The 24,364-nt window shown below is 52.5% G+C and overlaps 1 protein-coding gene across 8 annotated transcripts in view; it reads left to right on the top strand.

The window, feature by feature from the left end:
- The window catches only part of CPEB1 (cytoplasmic polyadenylation element binding protein 1), a 35,076-nt gene that overhangs the window by 1,590 nt on the left and 9,122 nt on the right, over nt 1–24,364 (top strand). For 2 of the 8 annotated variants that reach the window (XM_008631262.2, XM_008631259.2), the window contains one exon: nt 9,370–9,558. In XM_008631262.2, the coding sequence (XP_008629484.1) occupies nt 9,370–9,558 (189 nt within the window). Of the gene's footprint in view, nt 1–1,193; nt 1,212–6,545; nt 6,651–8,328; nt 8,431–8,595; nt 9,106–9,369; nt 9,559–22,915; nt 23,046–23,338; nt 23,362–24,364 lie in introns of those variants that run through there. The other 6 variants (XM_017731116.1, XM_017731113.1, XM_017731115.1 and 3 more) reach the window with 6 other exon arrangements.

Raw genomic sequence — 24,364 nt, 5'->3', positions numbered from 1 at the left:
AATCCTCAGTGGTGTGGGTGTCAGCATGTTTGGTACTGGGAGGGCTTTGCTTGTGTGCCTGAAGTGGATAATCCATGTATTCCCTGGCAGTGTGGAGATGCCTGGGAAGGCTTGCTTGCCTCCCTGTGGTGCTATGGGTCACTGTGGGCAGGGTGTGAGTGCTCCCTGCCTGATCTGCCAACTCCTGGTGTGAATACCTCCAGCAGACTCCTGTAGTCTGCCTCTCCTGGAGGTGGGGATTCATCTGCTCTCAGGGTTAGCGAGGCTGAGTTGCTGCATACATTGAAATTGCAACAGAATTTTGAAAAACCGTGTTTGCCACAGGTCAGTTAACCTGCATGTAAGAGCACAGGTGGGTGCAGACTTTCCTGCAAAGCAAGCTTGGTGTGATGAAATCAGTGCTGTGAGCTTCTGTTTCCTCCAGGCTGAGGGGAGTGGGCATATTCTGCTGCCTCAAGACAGAAGTTCTGTGCCAAAGCAGAGTGTGTTTGGTCTGGTCTTATTTTTATCCAAGTCAAGGACATGCTTTTGTCCTTTTGCAGCAGCCCGGCTCTGCCACTAAATGTACCTGTGCCTGATACTCCTTTTGCCAGCACACCTCTGAGCAGCAGTGCTTGTGCCAAGGATTTGGGCACTTGAAAGGGATTGCTCTTGCCTCTCCAGCCCCTGAATTATAGGGCCAATAAACACTTCGGCCATTATGGGAAACAAACTGGCCCCTCTGGATATGTCGTAAAATGAAGTGGGAAGTATAGGGCTGATCCTCCCCAGCTGGTGACCTTGCAGGGTGCCCTGGGCAGAGCAGCTTTCTCTGAAGTCATGTGGAGACAGGATTGCCTTAGCCTCATGGGTAACCAGTTTTAATCAAATGGGTGTGGAAAAAAAAGCTCCAAATAAGTGTCTGCGCACCCTGTGGGTCTGTTTGATGCCTGTGCAATGCAACTTTGTTCTGGGCTAGTGAAATGACTGCTACCAGATGACTTCCAGTGCAGCTTAATCTCCTGGGTATTTGAGGACTTAGCAGTGTGGACTGGGGCTGATCTGGCCATGTGATCCCGTGCTGGCGCTGCAGAAATAGCAGAGGAAGTGAATTGTTTGCTTCGAGGCCTGGATCCATGGCCAGCATTGCTTGAAACCTGCCTGGTAAAGTGGCATTGGCAGCTATGCTGGCTACTCCTGAGAAATGGTGTAGTGAATATTAACCAATTCAGGTTAGTGGTGCATTTTAGACATTTGCTGTTGGACTGAGTTGGTTTGGCTGTTTTTTTTTTGTCCCCTGGCATAGTGGTAGCCAGGCTTGCATCTGATCTGGATGCACTGGAAGCATAAAGGAGAAATAAACAGAAATATTTTCCTTTATCTCCTTGCAGTGGGCTCATGAAAGAGTTGTTTCTGGCTTCCCTGTTGAAATCTTAGCTATAGCTGTTCCTGCTCCATTTGGAATGGGAATATTGCATAGAATCTTAGAACATGTTCATGGTATTTCCTAATTAAGTTTCAGCTTGCCAAAGTTAACCTGGTTTATAAAGGAGCTGTCTCTGCCTGTTAGAGCAGATTGATCCTGTGAAGTTGTAGGTTAATTCTGGTTTTAGGTCTGGGCTTAGCAGCTGGCACAGCAATTTTGACTTTCAGTGCTGTATTTGATTTTGAAAACTCTTCTCTGAGGGATGGGGGTGTTTGCCTGGCACTGAAATAGGACTTCTTACTGACTTCTTAGTGCTTGCAAATCTCTGCTTGTTCCATCATTTACTCTGGTTTTTCCTGGGGGCATCTGGACCAGAGGGTTTTGCTGGAGATGCTTAGAGGTGATGTCTTGTCTGGAAAGTCTTGAGTTTCCCAGTGGTGTTAAACTGCTTGTTTCAGGTGCTCAGTAAGTCTTGTGAAAGACCTCTCACAGGGCAAGTACACTGGGACTTGGATGTCAAAAAGGGTGCCTTCTTCTAGCAAATGTTATTTTTGCTGCAGGGAAGCCAAGGTTGTGCTTTGGGGACACCCTAAGCAGCTTTCTTCCTGCTGTGGCAGCTGAGGCCAGCCTCACCAGTGAGGGGTGGGGGCCCTGCTCAGCAGTAGTTACCCAGACAGGAGGGCTTTAGCTTGTATCAAATCCCTTGTACTGTGACACAAATGCTTATGATGGTGTGAGGAAAGAATTCCTCACTTCCCAAAAGATACTGAGCCAGGCTGGAAGAGGGCTGCCTTGGGTGCCCTCAGTGTTTGGGCTAATGGAAATGTGAAGGTACTGATAAGAGAACAACCTGGGCCAGCAGTTTTCAGCTGTAAATTTGTGGATGAGTCAGCATCTGCCAATGTGTCGGCAGCTCAGAGTTATTGGTCTCCTTGCACTCCCAGCCTCATTTCCTTAATGTGGGAGCTGGGACCTCTGGGTAGGTAAGGAGGGCCTGAATGCGGCAGCTCTGCAAGCTTTGTCCTGTCTTTGGAGCTGAAAAGTGCAGGAGCTGCTCATAATGTTTGATAGGTTGCTAATGAGAGTCTTCTCCATGAAAAACTTGGCACTGTCAGCAAGGATGTGGGTCCTGGGGTATCTATGATTTATAAATGGGGGAGGTACTTTGGCACCTGGACCCTGGCCTGGGTTGTGCAGAAATTCACACCTGATGGCTGTAAGGCTGAGCAGCTGTTTGCTAAAATTCAGAATATAGTGCAGGTACCTGGGCAGGTGGTTAAGCCTGGAACAGGTTGTTGGAGCTGTTTGCCTTGCCCTTGAGTGAACTTCTGGGTAGGTGACCAATGGAGCAGAGACCCTTGAGCTCATGTGGTGTCTTGTCCTTGCTCCAAGTCGCTTCTGAACAATTCCTGAGCCTGTGGTGCTTTTACTTTGTTCAGGAACAACTGGTGTACTGTAGTTAGACTGGATTATCATGGAACTCCTTGCTTGGGCAGGCTTACTGAACCTGGAGATCAACCATGAATGTGTAGTAGCTATAACAGGTGAAAGGACTGTCTTTTTACAACTTCTTTAATGGCAGAGCTTGGGGAAGAGCCTTTTTTCTAGCAGTAAATGCTTGGATCTTAATCTAGTCATGGTCCCTCAAGCTTTTCAGTTGTCATCTTCAGGTCAAACTAGATTTATCCTGGCTTGGACTTGGGTTGAAGAAGCCCCTTTGAGCACTAAGAGGATTACACGTGGTGGAGAAGGGATGGCAGAAGTTCGTGACCTTTCACTAATGCTATTGGGGAAGCACGTGTGGAGACACTTTACTGGGCTCAGAGTGAGGCCGTGCTGGGATCAGTCCAGCAGCAGCCTGAGCAATGTGAGAGGGACAGGCTGATTCAGCACTCCTGGATCCACGCAGTCAGAGCGTTATCCCCTTCTGGGCAGAGCTGGGACTGCTGCTGCAGGTTCAGCTTGTCACACCTAAAGTTGGATCTCTGTCGAGATCAGTTTGCAGCTGATGATAATCCTTGGTGAACTTGGTTGACTTGTTGAAGCCAGCTGTGTTGGGACACCCAGGCTGACCACCTGAGGTTTGTGGGTAGCTGCTCCCCAAGCACCAGGCTCAGGATGTTCTCCCAAACTGTGGGGTACAGTGCAGCAGTGTGAGGAGAGCTGTCATTGTAGAACCTGTCTGGTTGCTTCTGGGACAGGGTGATGGTGCTTCACAACAGCTGCCTGTCAGACTGCCTCAGTCCTCTCTGGAGAAAGGCAGAACCTCCTCAGTGCAGGCCTTAACCTTTAGTGGCTTTTACTGTGGTGCTGGAGATGAGGGAGACAGCATGGCCTTGACAGAGGCAAGAATCAACATCTCCTGCCAGTGCTGCTGGAGCAGCTCCCTGTCCTTGAGCAGCTGCTTTGCAAGGAATGTGGTTTTAAAGCTGTTCTGTATGTTCATCACCCCTCTGAGTAAGAACGTGAGCAAGGCCAGTTTTAACTGGCTGTTGGTTTGTTTACCAGGCTTTAAAGCTGGGCCTTGTTGGGTGGAATGTGCTGCTTGCTACCTATAGCAGCTTTTGAAATTACCCTGTTCTTTCTGTAGGCACAACTTCCAGCTTAAGTGTAACTGGGAGTAAAGCTCCCACTGGAGCTCTTGCATGCCTGTTGCTGGTTTCAGCTGAAGGCAGTGTGTGCTTAAAAGAAACTTGAAAGACATGTAGGTACCCCAAATGTCCGAGCAACACTGATCTTTCATTAAGCTCTGATCATTTAACTGCGACAAAGCAGCCGTTATTTTGCTCCAACTTGACAGTCTGTTGTGTGAAGAAATGGGAGATGCTTAAATGACTTCCTTTGAATGGGAGAGGCTTCAGGTGCCAAGTTCAGTGTAAAGGCTGTTAGTTGTGGCCCATCAGGCTTTAATGACTCTGTGGCTGCCTTATTTAAGGAAAACTGAAGGACAAATGCAAACCCAGACTAGCTGATGACTAAATCAGCTTCCTGTTTGCTCTTAACTGCAGTCAGTTAATGACCTATCACTTGTTTAGCTGTCCAAAAAGTGTCTTGATACTGTAATGTAAATTCCTCTGCTCTTCCCTGGCTTGCAGCCCCAAGGAAATATTCCAGACAGCGCTGGATGCAGCTGACCTGATGTGCATGGTCTTGGATCAGGGAACAAAATGTTGTAGGATGCAGAGACCCAAAAGGTAGCTCTGCTTACCTGGAGGTCCTGAGGCAGAGACCATCAGCAGGAGCTAGCCTGAAGCTGGCAGAAGCATTCTGCCTGCCCTAAAGAAGTGCTGGATGCCAGGTACACATCCAGAATAGGGGAATTCCACACCTGTGCCCCAGAAGAGGAGCACACTTACTGCCCTTGCTCTTGGCCTTTGGATTTAAAGTGTCACATTACCAGGTCTTTGCCTACATAAGCATGATGCTTCTCTGTACTGGAAAGTGGCTCTAGTAATTGGGTTTTGTATCAGAAATGCAGGTCAGTGTTCTGCAGAGCAGGGACTTGGCCTAGAGCTGTTGTACTCTGCAGTGGTCACAGACTGGTGTTCTGAATATGCAGCAGTTTTCTGATGTGTACTGAGCTCTGTCACTCAGGTTTTGGTGCTGTAATTCTGTGACAGTCTCTGTTACTCTTGGAAGGAGGAGGTAGAGCAGCAAGACTGTTGCAGTGCCTCTTCCTTGGTTTCTGAAGTAGCTGTTTGCCAGCTGCTCAAGTGTTTGTGGTTACGGAATAAGGGAGATTCTTTCATCTGGCTGTGAAACAGGTCATGCAGCAGTGTCTCCACTTCAGGAACTTTTCAGATTACAAGGGAGATGCTTAGTTGTGTTTCAGAAAAACCTCTTGTAACTAGTAGGTTTATGCCTAACAAGTGCTTTTCTAAGTCCCTGATGATCTCCACTGCACTTTGGGAATACAATTGGCTCATCTGAAAGCTTTCACTTTGGTATTTGTTTGTCTGGTGTGCAAAAGGCACTTGAGAGGCTTAATTTTCAGGGATGCAATTCCCAGCCTTTACAATTGGAGGTGTAGAGAGGTGTGAAAGGCAAGCAGTGCTGCTGCTGGCAGCTGCCTTCCTATTTGTGATCTGAAGGCTTTTCCCCCTGCCTCTGGCTTCTCCAGATTTAGTTTGGAAGTTCAGCCTTGGTGAGAGCTCTACTCCATGGGGTGAATCTGGTTTTGCCAGTGAATGGAACTTACAGCTGAGCTGGATTTATCCTTCCCTTGCCCTCAAAACTTGGGGCCCTCATTCGTGGAGGGGCTTCATCTGTATTCAGCTCTGGTGGAAACCAGCATGTGGGAGCAAAGGGAGAGCTCTCCTGGGTGTGGAGGTGGTAGAAGTGGGATCTGACTCGGGTTCATGTTTGCTTAACCATTCTGAGAAAACCCGGAGGAAGAAAAACCCCATTTGCTGGATTGTTAGCTGGCCTTCCCAGATCTGGAAGTCTCAAGTGTCTGAACATCTTTGTGCTAGGTTGAGGCACCACCTTTACAGACTGATGGCACAGAGATGCTGCTGCTATGGGCTGGGAACTGAATCATGCTCCCTGCTCCTCCTGCTGCCTTAGCCCACAACCTGCCTGTGGATCGCAGCTCCTGTTGCCAGGCCTTGTGGATCCTTCCCACACAGGCTTAGGCTGTAATTTCCTTAATATTTTCTTGTTTGAAGTGCCTGGTTGGTGCACCCATGCTGCATACCAGATCAGGGGAGTGAGCCAGGCTTAAAACTAGCTCCCTGTGGCTTGGTTTTAACCAGATGAGCTCCCCAGCCCAGCTTCCTGTGTGGAAACTCACCTGCCTAAAGTGGTTTGAGGGAGGGAGGGTGGGGACAGGGGCTGGGGCTGTGGGAGCTGTCCTTGCCTGCAGGTGAGAGCTGAGCTCTGGGGATCCTTACCTTTAAGAGTCTTTGGAATGCCTTAAATCCTGGGCTGTGACAGTTAAAGTCTGGAAAATGCAGCTTTCCATGTGGGCAGTGGTGTGGAAAGCTGTCCGGCCTGTGCTGTGGTGCAGCCTGGCTCCAGGGATCTCCTGGACAGGCAAGAGGGAGTCACCCAGGAGAGACACTTGCTCCAAGGCCAGCGAGGGAGTGTTTTATTAAGGACTTTGTTCTCATGATGCTGTTGAAATCAAACCCAACCGGCTTGGGAGGCAGGAGCTCAGTCTCTCCCAGACGCTCGGGCACGAGCGCAGCGCTGCTCCTCTGCCAGGATGGTTGGCTTCCAGTGGCAACTCCAGGGAAAAATCCAGGTTGGGAGGGCTTGTGCTAGTGTTCGGTGCTTGGAAAAATCTGCAGTAAAGCATTTGGGTTGGGCTGTGTCAGGTTGCAAAGTTAAGTTATTTAGTATTTGGTAGACATTTAGTTATGAATAACTTGAGGTTGTGACTCTTTAGACTGAATTTTTGTTGGAGATTTAATTCTTCCTGCTCTGGTATCTGATTAGTTTTGTCTGCCTGCAGCAATTGATTGCTTTGTAACAAAGCTCCAGACTCTTTGACTTTTAAAAATAACTAGTCCAGAGATCTTTTTAAGTTCTTAGTTTTTTTTAAGTTGATGTTTTGCCTGGATGACCTGTATCTAGCTTTTAGCCTGGCTTGGAGTGTTAAAGGGGAAGCAGCTTGGGCTGGCTGTTGGCTTCTGATGGGAGAAGGTCTAATTAAAAACTGCTGGTTATCTGAGTGGATTCTGCTCTGTGCTTCCGCAGTTAGAGCTGTAACTGGATTGCAGGGAGTTTGTTTTTAAATGTGGATTGAAGTCATCAGAGGGAATCATGGATCTTTTACTTGAATCTGATTTTGTTCGATTAAACAAAACAGCTTATTTCCTGAAAAATGGGGATAGCGAGGGGAAATGTGGCTGGATGCTGCGGAGTGAGTGCTTCCTGCTGCAGATAAATTTGTTCCTTGTTTTCCTTATTTCTTCAGTCATGGGTTTCATCCAAGCTGTTGGGATTCAAGTTGTGCTGTGTGTCACTACTCTGTGTCCATGCTTCCCAGAAGATGAAGTTTGGTGGGAATTAATTCTTTTGAGACCTAGCAAGATCCCTGGTCCCCAGAGGGAAGGGAGTCTCCTGCTGCCAGGGATCTGTGCACAGCACTTGTGCCTTTTCATAAAGGCAGGAATGTTACATATTCATATGGACAAGTTATGGTTGCTGTGGGAACTGAGTTGGCTGAGCACTGTGCCTTGATCCTCTCCTCCCTATGTTAGAGATGTCCAAAACAAGCAATCAGAAAACTATCTGGGAAGAATTCATGTGGTGAAATACCGCGCTGGAGATGCAGCGTGATGCTGTTGGAGGAGTAGATGCTGTTACAGGTGCTTGGTAGTAATGTGACTAAATTGGCACTACAGCTTGTACTAGTACTACTAGGAGTAGGAAACACCCTGGTGGATGCTATCCTGGTGGAGTGCTGTGGAGGAGGCTGCAGCTGGGAGGGGGGAAGGTGATGCGTTGCCAGCAGGTTATGTTTTCGCTGCTCTGATCCTGCCTGTGGTGCCACAGTCCCCTCACTGGGGTCTGGGGATGCTGGTGCTCCCAAATTGCCATGGGCTGAAGGCAAGGGTCCCTCCTCTGGTGGCAGCAGTGGCCTGCGTCACACATAGGTTACCCAGCTGCCACCAGCCTTTGCCTGGGCTTTGCTCACGGGCATCCGAGTGGCACGGGATGTGGATGTGGAAAAGGAGGCCAGGAATGCTGTCGGGCTGCCTGGGATGGCTGGGGCTGCACGTGAGGGATAACGTGACAGGCTGGAGCGACTGCAGTGCCCGTGGAAGAGCTGGGAGCAGTGTGTGGAGCAAGGTGTACATCTGATGGCACAGTGGGAGGCTGTGGGGGCAGGGGGAGGAGGAGGAGACAGCTGCTGCTTCTTGGGAGTTGGCTTATAAATGCCCTCTGACTCAGATTTCGGGTAGCACAGCTGAGCATCTTGTGGTTTCACCAGCCCCCAGATCCCTGCGTTAAACTGGAATTCTCAGACTATGAACCTGCTGTGTTTCCTTAGGCTGTTGGCACGGGCTTAAACCAAGGCGAGAATCCGGCGTCTCCAGTACCGTAGGCTTGTGAACACCCTGCAAGGGAGGGGGAGGGCTGGGAAAGGGGGGACCAGGCGGGCGGAAGGTAAACAGGCCATGAAAAATTCCTGATGTGAAATGGGTCTGCTCGGTTCTGTTCCTCCTGTACCAGTGGGATGTGCCTGCTCGGGCTGGACCAGAGATAATGGGCTGCTCTCTGGGTAGTGGGGGTTGAAGGTTATCCTTGTTACTCAGGGGTAAACAATGCCGAGTCAGTGAGAGGCACAGTGGCCAGGCTCAACCAAACAGATTATGCCAGCAGAATTGCGAAGCTTTGCATCGGCTCTGAATCGGAGCCAGCAGCTGGAGGCTGGCCAGGACTAAAGTGTTTTTGGGTTTTGTGGGTGGAGGGAGGCGGGGACAGGAGAGCTGGGTAGCACTAAAACTAACTGTGCTCTGTCGCTGCTGCTCTCGTCGTTGCTGGGGGGTTTGCTGCCTCCAGCTTGGTGTCTGCTGTGCTGACGAGCCCTGCTTTGTGCTGCCTGCCTCCCCTGATTTACTGGAGCTGCTCCTCTTTCCTCCTGCTACTGTCTTGTCTGTCAGGGGAAATCTTACCCTTTCTTCTTACCTTTATTTTGTAAGAGCTGATGCAGTTCTCTTGCATGGCTGAGTGACGTCACTGTCAGCACAGTAAGCATCAGCAGCCTGGTCACATGCTGACCCAGTCAGTAATGCAGACGGGATAGGAAGGTGGAGGGGCCGAGGGGGGTGGGGGGCTGGATTCTGGACATATGGTAGCCCTCCCTTTTGGGGTGCAACTGCTGGTTGCAGGAGCTGTGGCTTCAGAGCGGCGTGAGACCTGGCTCGGGGCTTAAAGCTTTGGAAAACTCCCGCTTTAAAAAGAAAAAAGCAGCCCTGAACTCTCAAGCTTCTGTTTGTTCTCCATCTGAGCAGACATCCAGGACTCTGAAGAAGCAGTGGCAAGCAGGATGCTCTTCCCTACATCCACGCAAGAGTCTTCCCGTGGCCTCCCAGACACCAACGATCTGTGCCTTGGCCTGCAGTCCCTCAACCTGACAGGGTGGGACAGACCCTGGAGCACCCAGGACTCTGACGCTGCAGCACAAACCAGCACACAGTCCGGTGAGTCTGCTGACACACGCAGCAACAGTTGTTGGATTCTGTGTATGTTTTTGGCTGGTTTCAAGCTAACAGGGAGCGATGTGCTTGTGTAACAGGATGCTGGTTGGGGCTAACAGGGGCTTCTTGACCTGTGGTGCTTGTGTAATGTGACAGCTGAGTTGGGGAGGCTGTGGCTGCCTCTGCCACAGCCCCCTCTGCTCTGCTGTCAGCTCACTGCAGATGAGAAGTGCCTGGGGTTGTTTTGCTCGGAGCTGTAATGCTGCTGGGGGAATAACCTCACCAGGAGAGGAGAAATCCTCTTGCTGTGTTTGGAGGGAGTGGGTGGGGGGTGTGGTGTCAGGAGGCTGAACACGCTGGGTAGGAGTGAGGCTGAACTTCGCTCTGGCAGCCTGAGGAAATCCCTGGTGGCAGGCAGCTCTGCAGGTGGGGGGCAGGGTGTGCTTGCAGAGGGCCCCCCCATGCCCGACTGCCAAAGTCCTGGCAGCCGTGCTCGCCCAACTCTGCTGTGGGGTGTGGTACAGCCAGCACCCGACAACTTCAGCCGGCAGCTCGCTGGCTGGGTGGGAGACTTGGAGGGATCCTTCTCCACTCCCACGCTCAACTAGAAATAGCGGGCTGTGCCTGGCAGTGGGCTGCAGGAGATGCAGTGGAATGGCTTCTTGTTTTAACTCTTCTGGTCCAGCACAAACCTATGTGATGGGCAGGGTGTGGGCTTGCAGCCATGCACTGCTGGCTGGTGTGCCCTTCCCCCTCGATCCTCTCCAGTCTGCTTTTGCAGCTGAGATTGGCTGGGGAATTCCTGGGGTGCTGGGTGCCTCCCCTGGAGTGATGTGGGGTCCAGTTAACTGTTTGAGACACCCAGCCTTCCCTGTAAAATCACAGGAGAGAGGGATGCTGTATGTACAAACTTAAAGCATCCTCTCAGCCTGGTGTTGGAGCAGAGGAGTAAAACAGGGGAGAGTTCACTTGCTAGCCTTTGAGGTGTGTAAAAACCACAAATGGTGGTGCGTTCGTTCAAGTATCAGTCCGTGGAAAGATCTAGTGCTTTGGCAGAGTTTGTACAAGTACAGCCTGGTTGCTACAGAAACTCATCCCTTTATAGCAGCATGCTGCTGCTTTGTTAAAAGGAGAGTGCATCGCTGCACAGACTTGGGTGACACAGAGGCCCCAGGCATGGAGTTGGTGCTGACAGGAATATAGATAGCTTCTGGGGGGGGCTGGGCAGCAGGGTTTGCCCATGTAGATGTTTGGAGGGGCAAGGGGATGCTGTCCTGAGCATAGGAAGAGCTGCTGGGACACAGCCCTGAGTTGCTGTGTGAGTTGTAAAACAGCAGAAAAAAAAAGCACTAGTGGGGTAGCAGAGTTTGAACAGCTCGATCCGCACAGCTCACTTGAGTTTCTGCACCTAATTTCCATGAGACTTGGCGTGTGGGCCCTGGCATGGGCACTTGGGGTCTGCCTGCAGCCCGGCTGCGGTAGCTTTATTAAGCCTCGCTCTGCTCCAGTGAGCAAACCTCCACACGGTCCTGTGGGCTTCCCCTAATGAACCAGGAAAAACCACACACTCCCTGCCTGTACTTTCATTGCCAGCTGAGACTTTGAAGGAGGAAGGAGAAACAAGTTGCTAGTGTTCAGTGGGCTGGCCAGGTGCCTCAGAGCTCTGCTCTGAGCCCCTTCTGGCTGTTGGCAGACTGGGGCCCTGCTGGTCCCCGTGTCACAGGATCCTTAATGGACGAAGAGCACACTTGGAGCAGGTGACATCCCCTGGCGTGACCCTGCTGCTCGCAGCCCTGGCGCTGGGCTCGGCGCACAGCGCGCTGCGGAACGAGGCTGTCGCACATGGAGGCGGCCGCTCGGTGCGGATGTCCCAGCTCCACCTGCTCCTCCGTAGCCATCTCCAGAGCTCTCTTGGTCGGCTTCCTGCCAGCCTGCCTTGGCAGAGGCACGGATGTCTCTGCAGCGCTCCGGCAGGCAGGCGAGCAGTGCTGGCATGAGCCTGGGGCGGGCTCTGTGCCTTGCAGGTTGGGTGGTGGGGCTGGCACGGCTGGGCTGGTGGTGGGAATTTACTGCCAAGGGGGTGGAAAGGCTGCTGGTTTCAGGAGGGAGGTTGAGTTGGAGAAGATTTGAAGGTGCTCTGGTGACCTCCCTGCTCACAGAGGGTGTATCTGGTATCAGGTGCCCCCACTGACTGCAGTGCATCGTGCTGGAGCTCCTGCCTGCCACAGAGGCCTGGGAAGAGCTGTGGAAAGGATCTTGCCTCAGGCACAGCCCTGGGCTCTGATGATCTGTGCCCACTAGGTGGTTGTGACAAGTGTGGTAACAGCTGGTGGAAGATGGCACCCAGTGCTGTCTGGAGAGGCCTGTTTCCTCACTTCTCACTCCTGGTATTCCCATTGGTATACAGAGAGAGGATGGCTGGGATGTGGGACCTGCCAAAGCGCAGCTGTACTGCTTGTACAGAGCAGTCTCTGGCTTTCAGTGGCTGTGTGGAGGGTCCAGTGCCCTGTGGCTGGGGGTGTTGTGATCCTGAGACAATATTCTCCCTCTCGCTCCCACACTCCCTTCCCAGGTGAGCAGCAGCTGGGCCAGGGGTGCTCCATGGTCTGGGCTGCTGTTACTCTCCTGCTCTGAGAGCTGTGAGGATGGTGTGTGCTGGCTGGGAAGGTGAAAGGCTGATCCTATGCACAGCTTTGTGTTGCTTCAGCCACCCACACCTCCCATGTCTGTGGTGCCTTAGCCCTTCCTCAGGGCCCTGGAGTGGCAGTGGAACTCCTTGGGAACAGAGAGCCTGTAGTTCAGGAGCATCCTCTGCAAGGTTGTGGAACACTCTGGGTGGCAGAGAATTGTCCTGTGTCTGAAAGCTGTGTGGGTCTGAGGAGCTGACAGATTCTGGTCTTTCCAAGTGGCCTGTCTGTGCTGTGATGGAAAGAGGGAGGATATGGAGAGGATGCTGCTGAGGCCGAGGAGGCTGCAGCTGGCCCAGCCCACAGGGCTGGGGTCTCCATTGGGGTGTCCTGTGGGCAGGTGAGGCTGCAGCAGCGCTGGGCTGTGGCTGGGCATGGGGGAGGGCTGGCACTGCCAAGCGAAGCTGTTGTGCCGCTGGCACCCAAGCGTTTGGAAGGTTCCAGCAGTGACTCAGCTGTGCGGACCCACAGGGAGGTGGCTGGAAGGGTGGAAATGCAACAAAAACTAACAATCAGGCTAAAAATATTGCTGATGTGGTCCCCTGCAGTGCTGTGCTTGAGTACTGATGAGCTGGGACCTCCTCTCCTCTGCGTAGTCCCTGCCAGCACGGAGCTTCCTCAGCCTGGGAAGGACCTTTGGCTGCAAAGCCTTCTGGTGTCACCTTGTGCTCCCAGGGCGTTGCCACCACGCAGCTTGGTGCAGTAGGAGCAGATGCCCGCTGGTTATAGGTCGGAGAGCAGTGGGGCTGGTTTGTATGCCCCAATCCTGCCTACATCCCCCGTTCCTGAAGGGCCACTGAGCCCCTTGCACCCAGACAGGGTTATTTGTGAGGAGTTTTCCTTCTGCACCCGGCCTACAATGCACTGAGGGCATGTGCTGAGCCTTAGGCAGTGTGGCAGAGGCGTGCTGGTGCCTGGAGAAGCTCTCTGGAGGCAGTGGCTGCTGCAGGCTGGAGCTGCTGGCACCTCCTGGCTGTAGGATTGAACTGCTGTCTCACAGCAGGCAAAGCATCTGAAACCCTCTGCTGCCACTAGATCTGTCAGGCTGGAAATACTTCAGCAAGTCCCAGCAACCTGCTCTGTGGCCTGGGGAGGGACTTCTGCAGGAAACTGGCCTTGAACACTTCCAGTCCTGCCATTCCTGGCTGTATACCTTGAGGCAGTGTTTCCCTGTCTTCAGTCGCAGAGTAGGCGACACATGTGTAGAGATCTCAGAGTTCAGAGGCAAGGAGGGGTTAAGAGCCAGTGAGGTGGGACTGTCCTTGATGGTATCCTTTACCTTCACTGCTCTGTTTCTCAAGGGGCGCAAGCAAATGGGGTCTCGATCCAATTTTTGCCTGGAGAACAGCAGTGCACAGCAGATCCGTGTGCAGATTTTGGGTCTCCCTGCCTGGCTCTCAGCCTGTGTGCCAGCTGCTTGGTCTGGCTGGTCTGTCCTGCCCTACATTGGAAGATGTCCCTACGTGGGACAGCAGACTTGCCCGCTGGGATATCATCCTAAAAGCGGTCTGTTATGAAGTCTGCAAGGCTAACCTGAGTGTGTTTTTAGCAGGATCAGGTCTTCTGGAGAGGATGTTGGCCTCTCTAGGTGAGCCCAGCAGGTGAGCTCTTCCTGATGGTGTCTGGTGGAGCACCTTGCTGCATCTGCCTCTCTGCTTTGCTGTGTGACCCTAAAGCTGCTGGTTCAGCAACAGATTTGAGCTTTTCCTTGGATTTGCTCTTGAGACTGCAGCTCCAGCCTCATCTGTGCCCTCTGCGGGGTGGCTGCTGCTGCTGTCTCATTCTCCAGCCCGCAAGGTTGCAGCTCCTGTCACTCTGGTTCTGGGGAAATGGCCTGTGGTAGGAAAACACTGAATCTTCCCAGCCCTTGGCTCTTCTGCTTCCCCAGAGCACAGCAACTCATTTTTGCGATAAGCTTACTTATCTGTAGTTGCTTAAAATCTGCCAGGCTGGAGCTGCGGGCAGTCTGTTGTGCGTTGCCTGGCAGATAGCGGAGGCCTCGGAGCACGAATCTCTCTGAAGTCTTCAAGGCAAAACCCTGTCTGAAGGATGAAAGAAAAGACCTGTTGCACAGGAAGAACAGTTGTTGTCATGGACTCCTTGCCTTTCTTATTGATAACAGCAGGAGGGATTCATAAGTTACTCCCTGAGGTCAGGCTGTTTACGGAGTGTCCTCAAATGCTGTGTGTGGTGGAAGGCACCTGAGCCCCCCAGGGGACTCAGCCTGGGGTGGCTGTTAATAAATACAGCATGGCGGTCACTGGCTTTCCTTGAGCTGCTGGTCTGAGTGCTTGGATGCAGAGCTTGGGGCAGAGGATTTGGGTTCCCAGTTTTCCATCTGTTTAATTTGCTGCTTGGCTAACCCATGCCAAGTTCCATAGAGTTCTCTCTTGTGCATGTCCAGGTCTCTCCCTCCTGCTTTTCCTGCTGTCTTTTGGACGAGTGGCTTCAGAGGACCTAGGTGTGCCCTCAGCTCCTGTGTATTCCTGCTTGGCTGTGTGTAAATCCCTCTCCTTACATTAGAGGAAGATTTCAGAGGCTCATCCTGATGGAGAGCTCAATGTCTGGACAACACTAGGTTGGCATCAGAGTATCCAAGGATGGTTTTTCCTGCTCTGTAGTGAAAGGGAGAGATGTTTTGGGTGTGGGGGGGAGAGCACTTCACCTGAGTGAGGCTTGCTCCCATCTAAGCTCAAGTATGCCTAGAAAACTCAGTAAAAGGTTCCTTTGTGCTGCTGGTGGTGTGGCTGCTGGGATGAGGAGGGAAGGGCCACTCCTGCTGACCTTGGACTGTGCTTGGTTCAGGAAAATAAGTATATCCAGAGTTTTGGTGGTGGTCCTGAATTACATGTTCTTGGTGTCCTTTGTTCCCTAAAGGAGGACAGGCTTTCCCAGCAGCCTGGTTCCTTGGGAGCAGCTTGCTGATGTTCAGACCGTAGTAATGGAAGCACAGATGTGGTGGTGCTTCCTGTGTGAAGGTTGTGAGTGATAATGGTGTAAGGGCACAAAGCTGGGAGCTGGTTTGACTCTCCTGGTCTCTTGCTTGGTGCTAGTATTCCAGGAGTACCTGAGACAGCCTTACTAAAAGCTTGTCCCATGCTATCCTAGTGTTTGTAGGGCTTTTCTAAGGACTTACTTGATGTGGGTACTTAATGGGCACTTGTTCCTTCAACGTGTTTCCATAAGAGCTGCTCATGCTCTGTGGGCTGATTCCTCAGTGCTTGGCTCCAGCCAGCCGTGCTGGGGAGTGGGAAGCAGGGAAGCACTTAACAGCTGCACACTGCTCATGTGGCAGCGGTGTTTGATCCTTAACAGAATAAAATATGTATCAAATAAGTAAAAAAAGTATCAAACCTGAGCTTGCAATTGTTTTCTAATGGAAGTTGCTCTTAATACAACTCCTAAAGCTTCCATTTGAGCAGCTTCTCCTAAAACAGATTTATTTTTATCTGCGCTGATGCTGTAAAACAGAAGATGCAAATAGAGGAGTAACTGGAACAGGAACCCAACCAGCATCTCTGCTTGTATCCAGCCAGAACTGAAGTGGGTCAGGGCAGCTCCAGTGCTGTGCTGGAGGCAGCTTGTGGGAGCAGGCATGTGCCACCCAAAACCCTCCCCTTGGCTTCTGTCAGGGAAGGTGTTTGACTGTGGCCTCTGGAGCAGCCCTGTGGCAGTGTCCAGGGGTGGTTTGGAGAACATTCCTCTTGGCTCACTCAGGAAGTGAGCCTCAACAGGCACGTTCCCTGCCAAGGGGAGAGCATTGGAGCTGCTGTTTGGTGGGTCTGAATTGCCCCAGGAAATTCGTGGCTTAGTCTTTCCTGTGATTGATATTGGAGGTAGCAGCAGGGAGGGTGGTTTAGTGTGTGCAAGCCCTGGCCTGGGGTAAGATTCATCCCCAAAATTGCACTGGTCAGATGAGAGATGAGGAGGTTTTCCTCCAGCCCTTGCACTGCTGTGTGTGTAAGCAGTGGATGTGATGATTCTTTTCTGGGCAGAGCTGACCCAAAAAGTTCTGCTGCAGCTCCATCAGGAGCATGGGACCTCTCTAGGAGAGGCCTTGAATGTGTCTTTGACTCAGTGCCTTCACTGCAAACTCCCCGGCACATGCAGGCCTGAGTGCTTGCACAGGGAGCTGGGTAGGGAACAGCTTTTGGACCTGCTGTCCCAGTGTGCCTGTAGCAGAGGGGGTGCCCACTGCTCCCCTTCCCCAGCTCTGGTGGGACAGGCCCAGAATTCAGCATCTCCTGCTGCCTTGGGCCTGAGTTTGTCCCTGGTGCTGTGTGGTACCTGGGCACAGTGATAACCAGGCCATGCTATGTGACATGTGGGGTGACCTGTCACTCCACTGTCACCAGGGCCAGGCCAAGGAGCTAGTGGAGAGCATCTGGCCTGTTAGCACAGCTGAAGTCCCTCCAGCTGACTTTCATTGGGGACTGTGTATGGAGCTGCTGTAAGAGGGCTTGTGAGCCCTCTGCAGTACTCTTGGCAGGCTGGGGTTTTTAGGGTGACTCCAGTTGGAAGGGACCTCTTGAGGGTATCCAGTCCTACCATCGCTCAGAGCAGGAAAGCTGCTGGACGGTGGTGGAAATAATGTAGCCCGAGGGGGTTCCAGAAACTAATTCTGCCTTGGTGTTCCCACAAAAATACCCCTTTAAGTGGGCACCTCCCCTGAGCTGGCTCGGAAATGATCCCCTTCCGAGGGGTGCTGTGGTCCTTGAGCTGTCACTGCACAGAGGCTGAGTGGTGCTGCTGTAGGGCTGGGGCGCTGGGCAGGGCATCTCCAGCCAGGGTTGCACCTTCGATCCACATCTCCAAGCTCACTCCCTCTGTGCCTGGTCCCTCAGGCGATGGCAAACCAGCTGAATCACAGGTGCTGTCTGTGCTGCTGCCAGTGCAGAGGCTGCTCCCCGGCCCGGCCGGCCCAGCTGAATCACGGGTGCGTTGTGGGCGCCTGCCAGTGCAGAGGCTGCTCTCGGGCACGGCAGCTGCTGCCACGCATTTGAGATGGCCGTGGGGATGTGCTGGCTCCCTCCTTGCCCCTCTGCCTGGTTTTCTCCCTGAGAGTGTGGAGGGAAGGTGAGGCAAACTCCCAGGCTGTGATGCTAAGGGGTGCAGACCTCTGGAAGGTAGCTGGGAGTGTTGCAGGCATCACTGGTGGGGTTTGGGAGTGCTGGTCTAGCAGTGGCTCTATGCTGGTTGAAGGCCACACCGTGGGGATGTGCTGGCTCCCTCCTTGCCCCTCTGCCTGGTTTTCTCCCTGAGAGTGTGGAGGGAAGGTGAGGCAAACTCCCAGGCTGTGATGCTAAGGGGTGCAGACCTCTGGAAGGTAGCTGGGAGTGTTGCAGGCATCACTGGTGGGGTTTGGGAGTGCTGGTCTAGCAGTGGCTCTATGCTGGTTGAAGGCCACAGTGAGGCTTGTGTGCCATTTCCCAAAGAAAATTGAGTTTGGGACTGAAGCCTCTTTTTTTTTTCCATTGTTCTTCCTTCACTGCAGCCTGCAGAGGGGTCTGGCTGACAGCTTGCCCCCCTCCAGAGAGCCCCCCTTCTAAAGGTGGTATCCTGGCCTTGGCACCCCCAAAATGTGATGCAGCTGAGGATGAGTCACTCACCCTTGTTATCACGTCAGGTAACACACACAGCAGAGTTTGCACCCTAGATGTTGCAGCAGATAATTGAGAGGAGTTTGGTACTTAAATATAGAAGTGTTTGTTCTTGAGGCTTGCAGAGCTGAAGCTTGTTGTGCAGAATTTGACCCGAATATGTTGGCTTTTAAATCTCCCTGGGACTGATACATGTTAAAACCTGCTGTACTTCAGTGTTCTGATCTTTTTAAAGACAACTGTGGTTGTGGCAGCCTGCTTAGCGAATGCAATTACCTGGGCACTTGTAATCCTGAATTGCATTTTAGCTGTCTTTTCTGATTTTTATACTTACCTTGGGCAGCTGTTTTCCCTTCCTAGAAACGCACAGGAGTAAATTCCCTGCCTCGGGAAGCTGTGAGCCTCGTTGTCAGCCGGGTCCTGCTCTCAGTGCCGGCGGAGGACCAGTGCTCTCAGATGTTAATGCAATAATCTTCTGCGTGTTCCCAGTTATGCTGCTGTTTCCATTTTTCAGGGCAAGTGACTTACCATGTTGGTGCCAGAACCAAGAATAGACCTCAGGTGTCCTGACTCTAATTCTGTGGTTCAGCTGTGGGATCATGCTGCCTTTTTTTATTCCCCTGCCCCCTTCTTAGCAAACCAGAAATAGCTGCCCGAATATCCTCAGTTCTTCTTCGCCCCAAATGAAGAATCTGTGAGGGCAGAGGTGCCTCTTTTGTAGCTCAGAAAAAAGTGGGCTGTGCTGTAGGTCCTATTTAGATGGTGTTTGCTGCTGGTTTGATTACATCTACAGTTCTGAGAGCTGCTTTTTTTCTCCAGAGCTGGTAGTTGGCTCAAGATGATTGGGGCTTCTGTGGTGATACAGCCTGGAGAGGATTGTGTGCCTTGGACTTTGTGTGGCTCCTCTCATAACAGCAGTAACAGTTTTTTTCAGTGGACTAATGGGAATATAATGGAATTGGGGAGATTTGAGCTAGCTAGATCCTCTGGAGGTACCCAGTGTGCTGCTCAGGTGAGCTCCATGGGTCTAAGGGCACAGTTCTTCAGCTCTGGGCCTTGTCCCATGGCTGCTCCACCTAAGAGGAAGAAATTCCTGTGCCACTGCTCTTGTTGCAGCTTTTCCTTGGTTTTTTTTGGTGCCCCTGTAAGAGTTTGGTAAGTAGGGAGAATCCAGTGTCTGCCTTCCCTGTGCCAAGCAAAGCCTGTCCCTGCCCTGTGCCCCAGCCCCATATCTGCCAGTGCAGCTGCTGCTGGCCATGGTTCAGGCAGTGTCCCTGTGCTGTGCCTGTGTGGGCTCCTTGCAGGCAGCTCCAGGTTCCACGGCTGCAGGCGGGAAGTGCTAAAATTCAGAATTGGGCTGGAATGTTGGTCACTCCTTCCCTGCCATGAGCTTTGAGCTGTGTGGTGCTTGTGTGTGAGGAGGGTAAGCTCACCCTGGCAGCCCTGTGTCGCTGCTGAGCTACAGCTGTAGGAGGTGGTTGAGGTGCCCATTTGCTTTTCAGGCGTGCAGATGTTTCTCTTGCCACGGAGTTTCTCAGTGTCTGTAGGAGGTGCTGCTTTTTGGCTGACTAAAACATTCAGCTTGCTCCCACCCCACCAGAGCAGAGCTTGGCTGGGTGGTAAAAACTGCAGGCGAGCTGTTTTTCTGGAATTGCAGCAGGCTATTGTTTAGGACATTAGCTTTTTTTTTTTTTAACTTTACAAGCTTATTTGATGCATGACAAAAGAAAGTGCACTGTATTCAGTCTCCAGGGCCTCAGTCACGCTGCTTCTCTCCTCTGCTGCCCTGCCCCAAATGTGTAGATGGTGCTGCAGCCCCTGGGCATGGCAGGTGTCACTGAAACCTGGCTCTCCCACCTTATTTCTCCTGGTGAGAGCATTCCTGTTGATCTCTGCAGGGAGATCCAAGCAGAAGGGTGGACTTCAGCCTATGTAGTAGTTGGTGCATGCAGGGGAGGCCTTAACAGCTTGCCATCCTTCTTGTGCTGAGTAATCTCCAAGCAGATAAACTTCTGGAGACGGCAGTGTCCCTCTGCCCAACCTTGCTGGGGTGCCAGCCTGCAGAGGTGACCCTCTGATGGCCTTGCTCAGACAAGTCCTGAACTCCTCAAAGTAGGCTTTTTCCAGCCCTGCAGTGAGTTTCTAAAGGCTGGAGTACATCTCCAGAGGGTAACTTCCAAAGGTGTGTGTGCTCCCCTGGCCCTGGGGCTGCGGCCCGCGCGGCGTTGAGCTGCCTGGGCACGGACCCGTGGATGCCAGACATGGCTGGCAGCTCAAGGACCAGGCCTGGCATGCTGCTCCTGCAACAGGGGTTCTTGGCCCCCTCTCCATGTGTCCCCAGGCTCCGAGGGGTGCAGCCCTGTGGCAAATGCTGTTCTCAGCCATGGGGGAGCTCCCACTGATGTTCTGAATGTGGAGAAGGAACTTGAGTGGAAGGACCTGGGCAGCTGCTGGATGAGAGCGATTTTTGTGTGGGACTCAGTTTCTGGATAATTTAACTAAACTGATGCACCAGGGAGTGAAGAGCATCAGCACTGATCTCATGCTGTTGGCTGGGTGGTCTCCCACAGAGCTGAGCTGAAGCATTTTTTTCAAAGGGCAGTGTGGAGGTGGCTGAGGTTCTGGTCAGCTCTGTCCATCAGGAGTAAACTCAGTGAATGTGCCATGTGAAATATCTGGATGTGGCATTTGGTGCTCTGGTCTAGCTGGCAAGGTGGTGATTGGTCAAAGGATGAACTCTATACTGGAGATCTTTTCCAACCAAAATGATGCTGTTGCTCTTAAGGTGTTATCCAAGGCGATAAAGTGTCATTTGTCATCAGCATAGTGGTTATTTTCCCAGAGCCTGTCTTTCCCTGAGCTGCCAGCACCAGCAATCCTTGGGGTTCATATTTACATTTATCTCTTACAGAATGGGTGTGGGCAAAGCTACCAGGAAGGTCTACACATCAAATGGCTGTAAGTTACAGTGTGCAGGGAAGAACTGTGTGCTCCAAGGTCCTGGGCAGCTGCTGGAAGTCTTAAATTGAGTGTCTTGACCAGTGGATGGAATAGTAAAAGCTGTTCTCAGTGCTTGGTTTGGACATCTTGCTGTTGGGGCACTTTCCCAAAGTGTGCTATGAATTGCAGCTTGTGCTGGTGGAGGGATCTGCTTGAGACAGGGTAAACTCACAATAAATGTGGCAGTTCAGTGGTTGGTAACAGGATTTAAAGGATAATTTGGGGTCCGTAGGTAGAGTTGACCTCAAGAGTTGAAACCACCTCTGTGGGCTCAGTGTAGCTGCTTGTTTCTGTCAAGTGTCTGGCTCGGGTATGATGAGTCCTGTGCGTGCTCCCTTGGGCACCTTTAGGGGCCCTGGGATGATGCAGGAATAAAGGTGTATCCAAACAGCCGTTACTAGGGAAAGCTCAGCTAACGAGGAGGAGTTGTTTGAAAAAAATGCTCCTGTTCCAGGGAGTGGCCTGCTTGGCCAGGACCTGGCAGTGCCATGCGGTGTCACGGCTGTTCCACAGAGCTCAACCCTGCCAGTGCTGGGCTGCTGTGCCCGGAGATGGAGCGGAGCGTGCTGGCTCCACGTCAGGCGTTGGAGCTGCAGCAGTGAGTCAAAAGTCAGTGCTGAGTTTCTATTAAAAGCTCCTGTTCTGCTGTCCCCTGCAGAGGAGCATTGCCGTGTGCTTCCCGTGCTGCACTGAGCGGAGGCAGGAAAAGTTCCAGAAGCTCTTGGTGTGCGAGTGGTGAACGGGAGTCGTGTTGACCCCTCAGTTAAAATTTCCCCTCTAGGTGTGAAACATACTTCTTTGCACTTGTGCTCTTTCCTTACCCTGAGTAGTTCCATGATACTTGCTTTTTCACTTTGGGAATTTCGTGGATGCTCTTGACTTCAGGAATTGCTGATGTATCTTGCATGTGCATTGGGAATGATTTTTCCCTTATGTGAGCTGTCTGCTTGGGAGGGGAGACAAGGCCAGCTTCTCAGGAAGAACTGTGGCCCCAAGGCCTTGAAGGGCTTTTTTTAGGTGGGCAGCCTGTGTTGGGCCCTTGTGCCCCATTCCCCAGGAGGGGTTTGGTGGGTTGGAGCAGGGAGTTAGAGCAGGATGCCTTTGGGGTGGTGCTGAGAAATGAGATCTGAGTGTCTCATGCTGGTGTTTCCTAGGCTACCTGGTGTCAGGGCACACAGCCTGGTCGCTGAGCAAGGAAAAAAGAGGAAATGCGGAGTTTGTTTCGTGGCTTTTCCTCCCAATGTCCCTGCGAGCAGCTGTGGGTACCGGGTGATGCTGAGTCAGGCCCACTGGCATGATGTGGGGTCTCCCATAAGCTCAGTGTGTCCTGCAGAGTGTGTCCTGCTGCCTGTACAGAGCTGTCAAAGCTGCTGGAGTGGATGGAATCCATCTGTGTGAACAGCAGGATGTCAGTGCTTCCAGGGCATGAGGTTAGGACTGGGGCAGTTGGAGCTGGCAGGACTCTGTGTGGTGGTAAATGCCCAGACAGTGGATCTGTTTGAAGGCTGGTAATCCTGACACTTGAATGTGCTCGTACTGGCCTTACTGGTTTTGTAGCTGCTGTGAGAGCTGAGAAATCCTGGGAGAAATGTGTACATGGTGGCAGAGATGAGGGTGACATAAATGGGGCAGAGCACCTGTGGGCCCTGTAATGCCACTGGGAGCTCCTGATGAGCCCCAAACACTTGCTGCTGCATCCCAAATGGAGTTCTGGTCCCGCATCTCTGCTAACCAGGAGATGAGGGGCAGGACAGCATTGTCTGGTAGCAGTCTGCCTGGCAGTAGCTGCTGCAGGTCTCTGGAATGCTGTGCAGCTGGGGTCAGCACAGGGCTGCTGGCGTTCCGAACCCACGGTCCTCACTGGCTGGGGAGGAGGAGGAGGGTGTCAGCGCAGGAGCATTTGTTGGCAGCAAGGCTTGGGCTGTGGGATCAGCTGCTTTGCTTTGCCTCTTGTGCTGTTTAGTGACTAATCAGATTTTGGAGGCTGTTGGACAGATTCAGCTGTCTCCCCGGAACAATACGCCGGCTGTATTTTTAAACACATCACGTGGCTTCAGAGAAGTCGGCAGAGCAGAGAGTGCAGCTTGCCGGGGCTGGGAGATGCTGTGCCCTGCTCGGAGCTGTGACTAGGAGGAAACATCTCCTCCCCAGCTGTGCCACATTCCCTCTGTCCTGGGGCTGCTGCTGCCCGGGCTCTGCCCAGGTAAGGACTGCTCAATACGCCGGCTGTATTTTTAAACACATCACGTGGCTTCAGAGAAGTCGGCAGAGCAGAGAGTGCAGCTTGCCGGGGCTGGGAGATGCTGTGCCCTGCTCGGAGCTGTGACTAGGAGGAAACATCTCCTCCCCAGCTGTGCCACATTCCCTCTGTCCTGGGGCTGCTGCTGCCCGGGCTCTGCCCAGGTAAGGACTGCAGAGCTGGCCAGTATTTTCCTGTGGCTGCAGGGCTGGGTGTGAGCACAGGTGCTGCTGTTGGGGAGAGCCAAGGGCAGGAGGTCCCTTTCTCAGTGCGGTCAGAGGTGAGTTCCTAGTCCTGTGATGTAGCCAAAATAGGGGAATCTCAGAGGGATAAGGCTCTGCAAGTGTTGGGAGGATGTTGTGACTCTTGCTGAGGGCTCTGCCTTGAGTTGAGGGAGATGCTTCAAGTAAAGGATCCACCTGTACCTGTGTGAAGTCTCTGTTGGTGTGGTGAGGTTTTTCCCCAAGTGTGAGGCTGGAGATGCCAGCTTCATGGCAGCTGTGCTATTGGATGATGCAGCTTGGGATGGGTACATCCCAGCATCTCGCCTCAGTCGTGCTCAGCAGCTCATCCTGGTGCTGACAGCACCGTCCTGGTGTCTGACCGCGGTGCTCTTGAGCACGATGGTGTTGTCACTCTCCTGGTTTGGGTGGTGGTTTGGATTATTACTCCTCGTTGGCACAGGAGCTGCTGAAAATCTGGGTTGAAATCTTGTGGTTCAGCTTGCTGTATCAGGTGGGGCTTGGAGGATCTCAAGTGGATCCCAAATTTGGTTTGCTGAAATCTGAAAGCTTCAGGGCAAGCTGCCTTGTTTTGCAGCCTCTGAATAATTAAAACCATTTCTGAATGCTTTGCTCTTTTCACTGGGTTTGGGTACACATTCAGCTTGCTGAGACTTGCTCCTTTTGAATAGACTGGCTTGTGTTGTGCCCCTGTGGGATCCCTGCCCTGCGTTCCTTCTCCTTCTGGGTGGCAGCTGCCCCCACATCACTGACCAGGATGTGACTTTTTGACCTTTGGGTAGCCTGGTCCTGTGCTCAGAAGTAGCTCTGTAGGGAGGAATTTTCCTGGATTCTTCTCAGTGGGAGGAAAACCTGCAGTGTGAGGGAAGCAGTCTGGCACATCCTTGTCTGCAGGCTCTGGGGCAGAGGCCTGACCAGACAGGCTTGCTGTGAGCACGCACTGGGGACAGCGAAGCCTCTCTGTCAGCAGCCCAGGCTGGCACCTTCCTGTCTGCCCACAGCCAGCTCCCTGCAGGGGTGGGCGGAGAGAGGGGCCCGCAC

Source organism: Corvus brachyrhynchos, unplaced genomic scaffold (genome assembly GCF_000691975.1).
Source record: "Corvus brachyrhynchos isolate BGI_N302 unplaced genomic scaffold, ASM69197v1 scaffold164, whole genome shotgun sequence".
NCBI classification, from domain to species: Eukaryota; Metazoa; Chordata; class Aves; order Passeriformes; family Corvidae; genus Corvus; species Corvus brachyrhynchos.
Note: the sequence above shows the minus strand (reverse complement) of the source record. Positions and strands in the feature narration are given on the sequence as shown.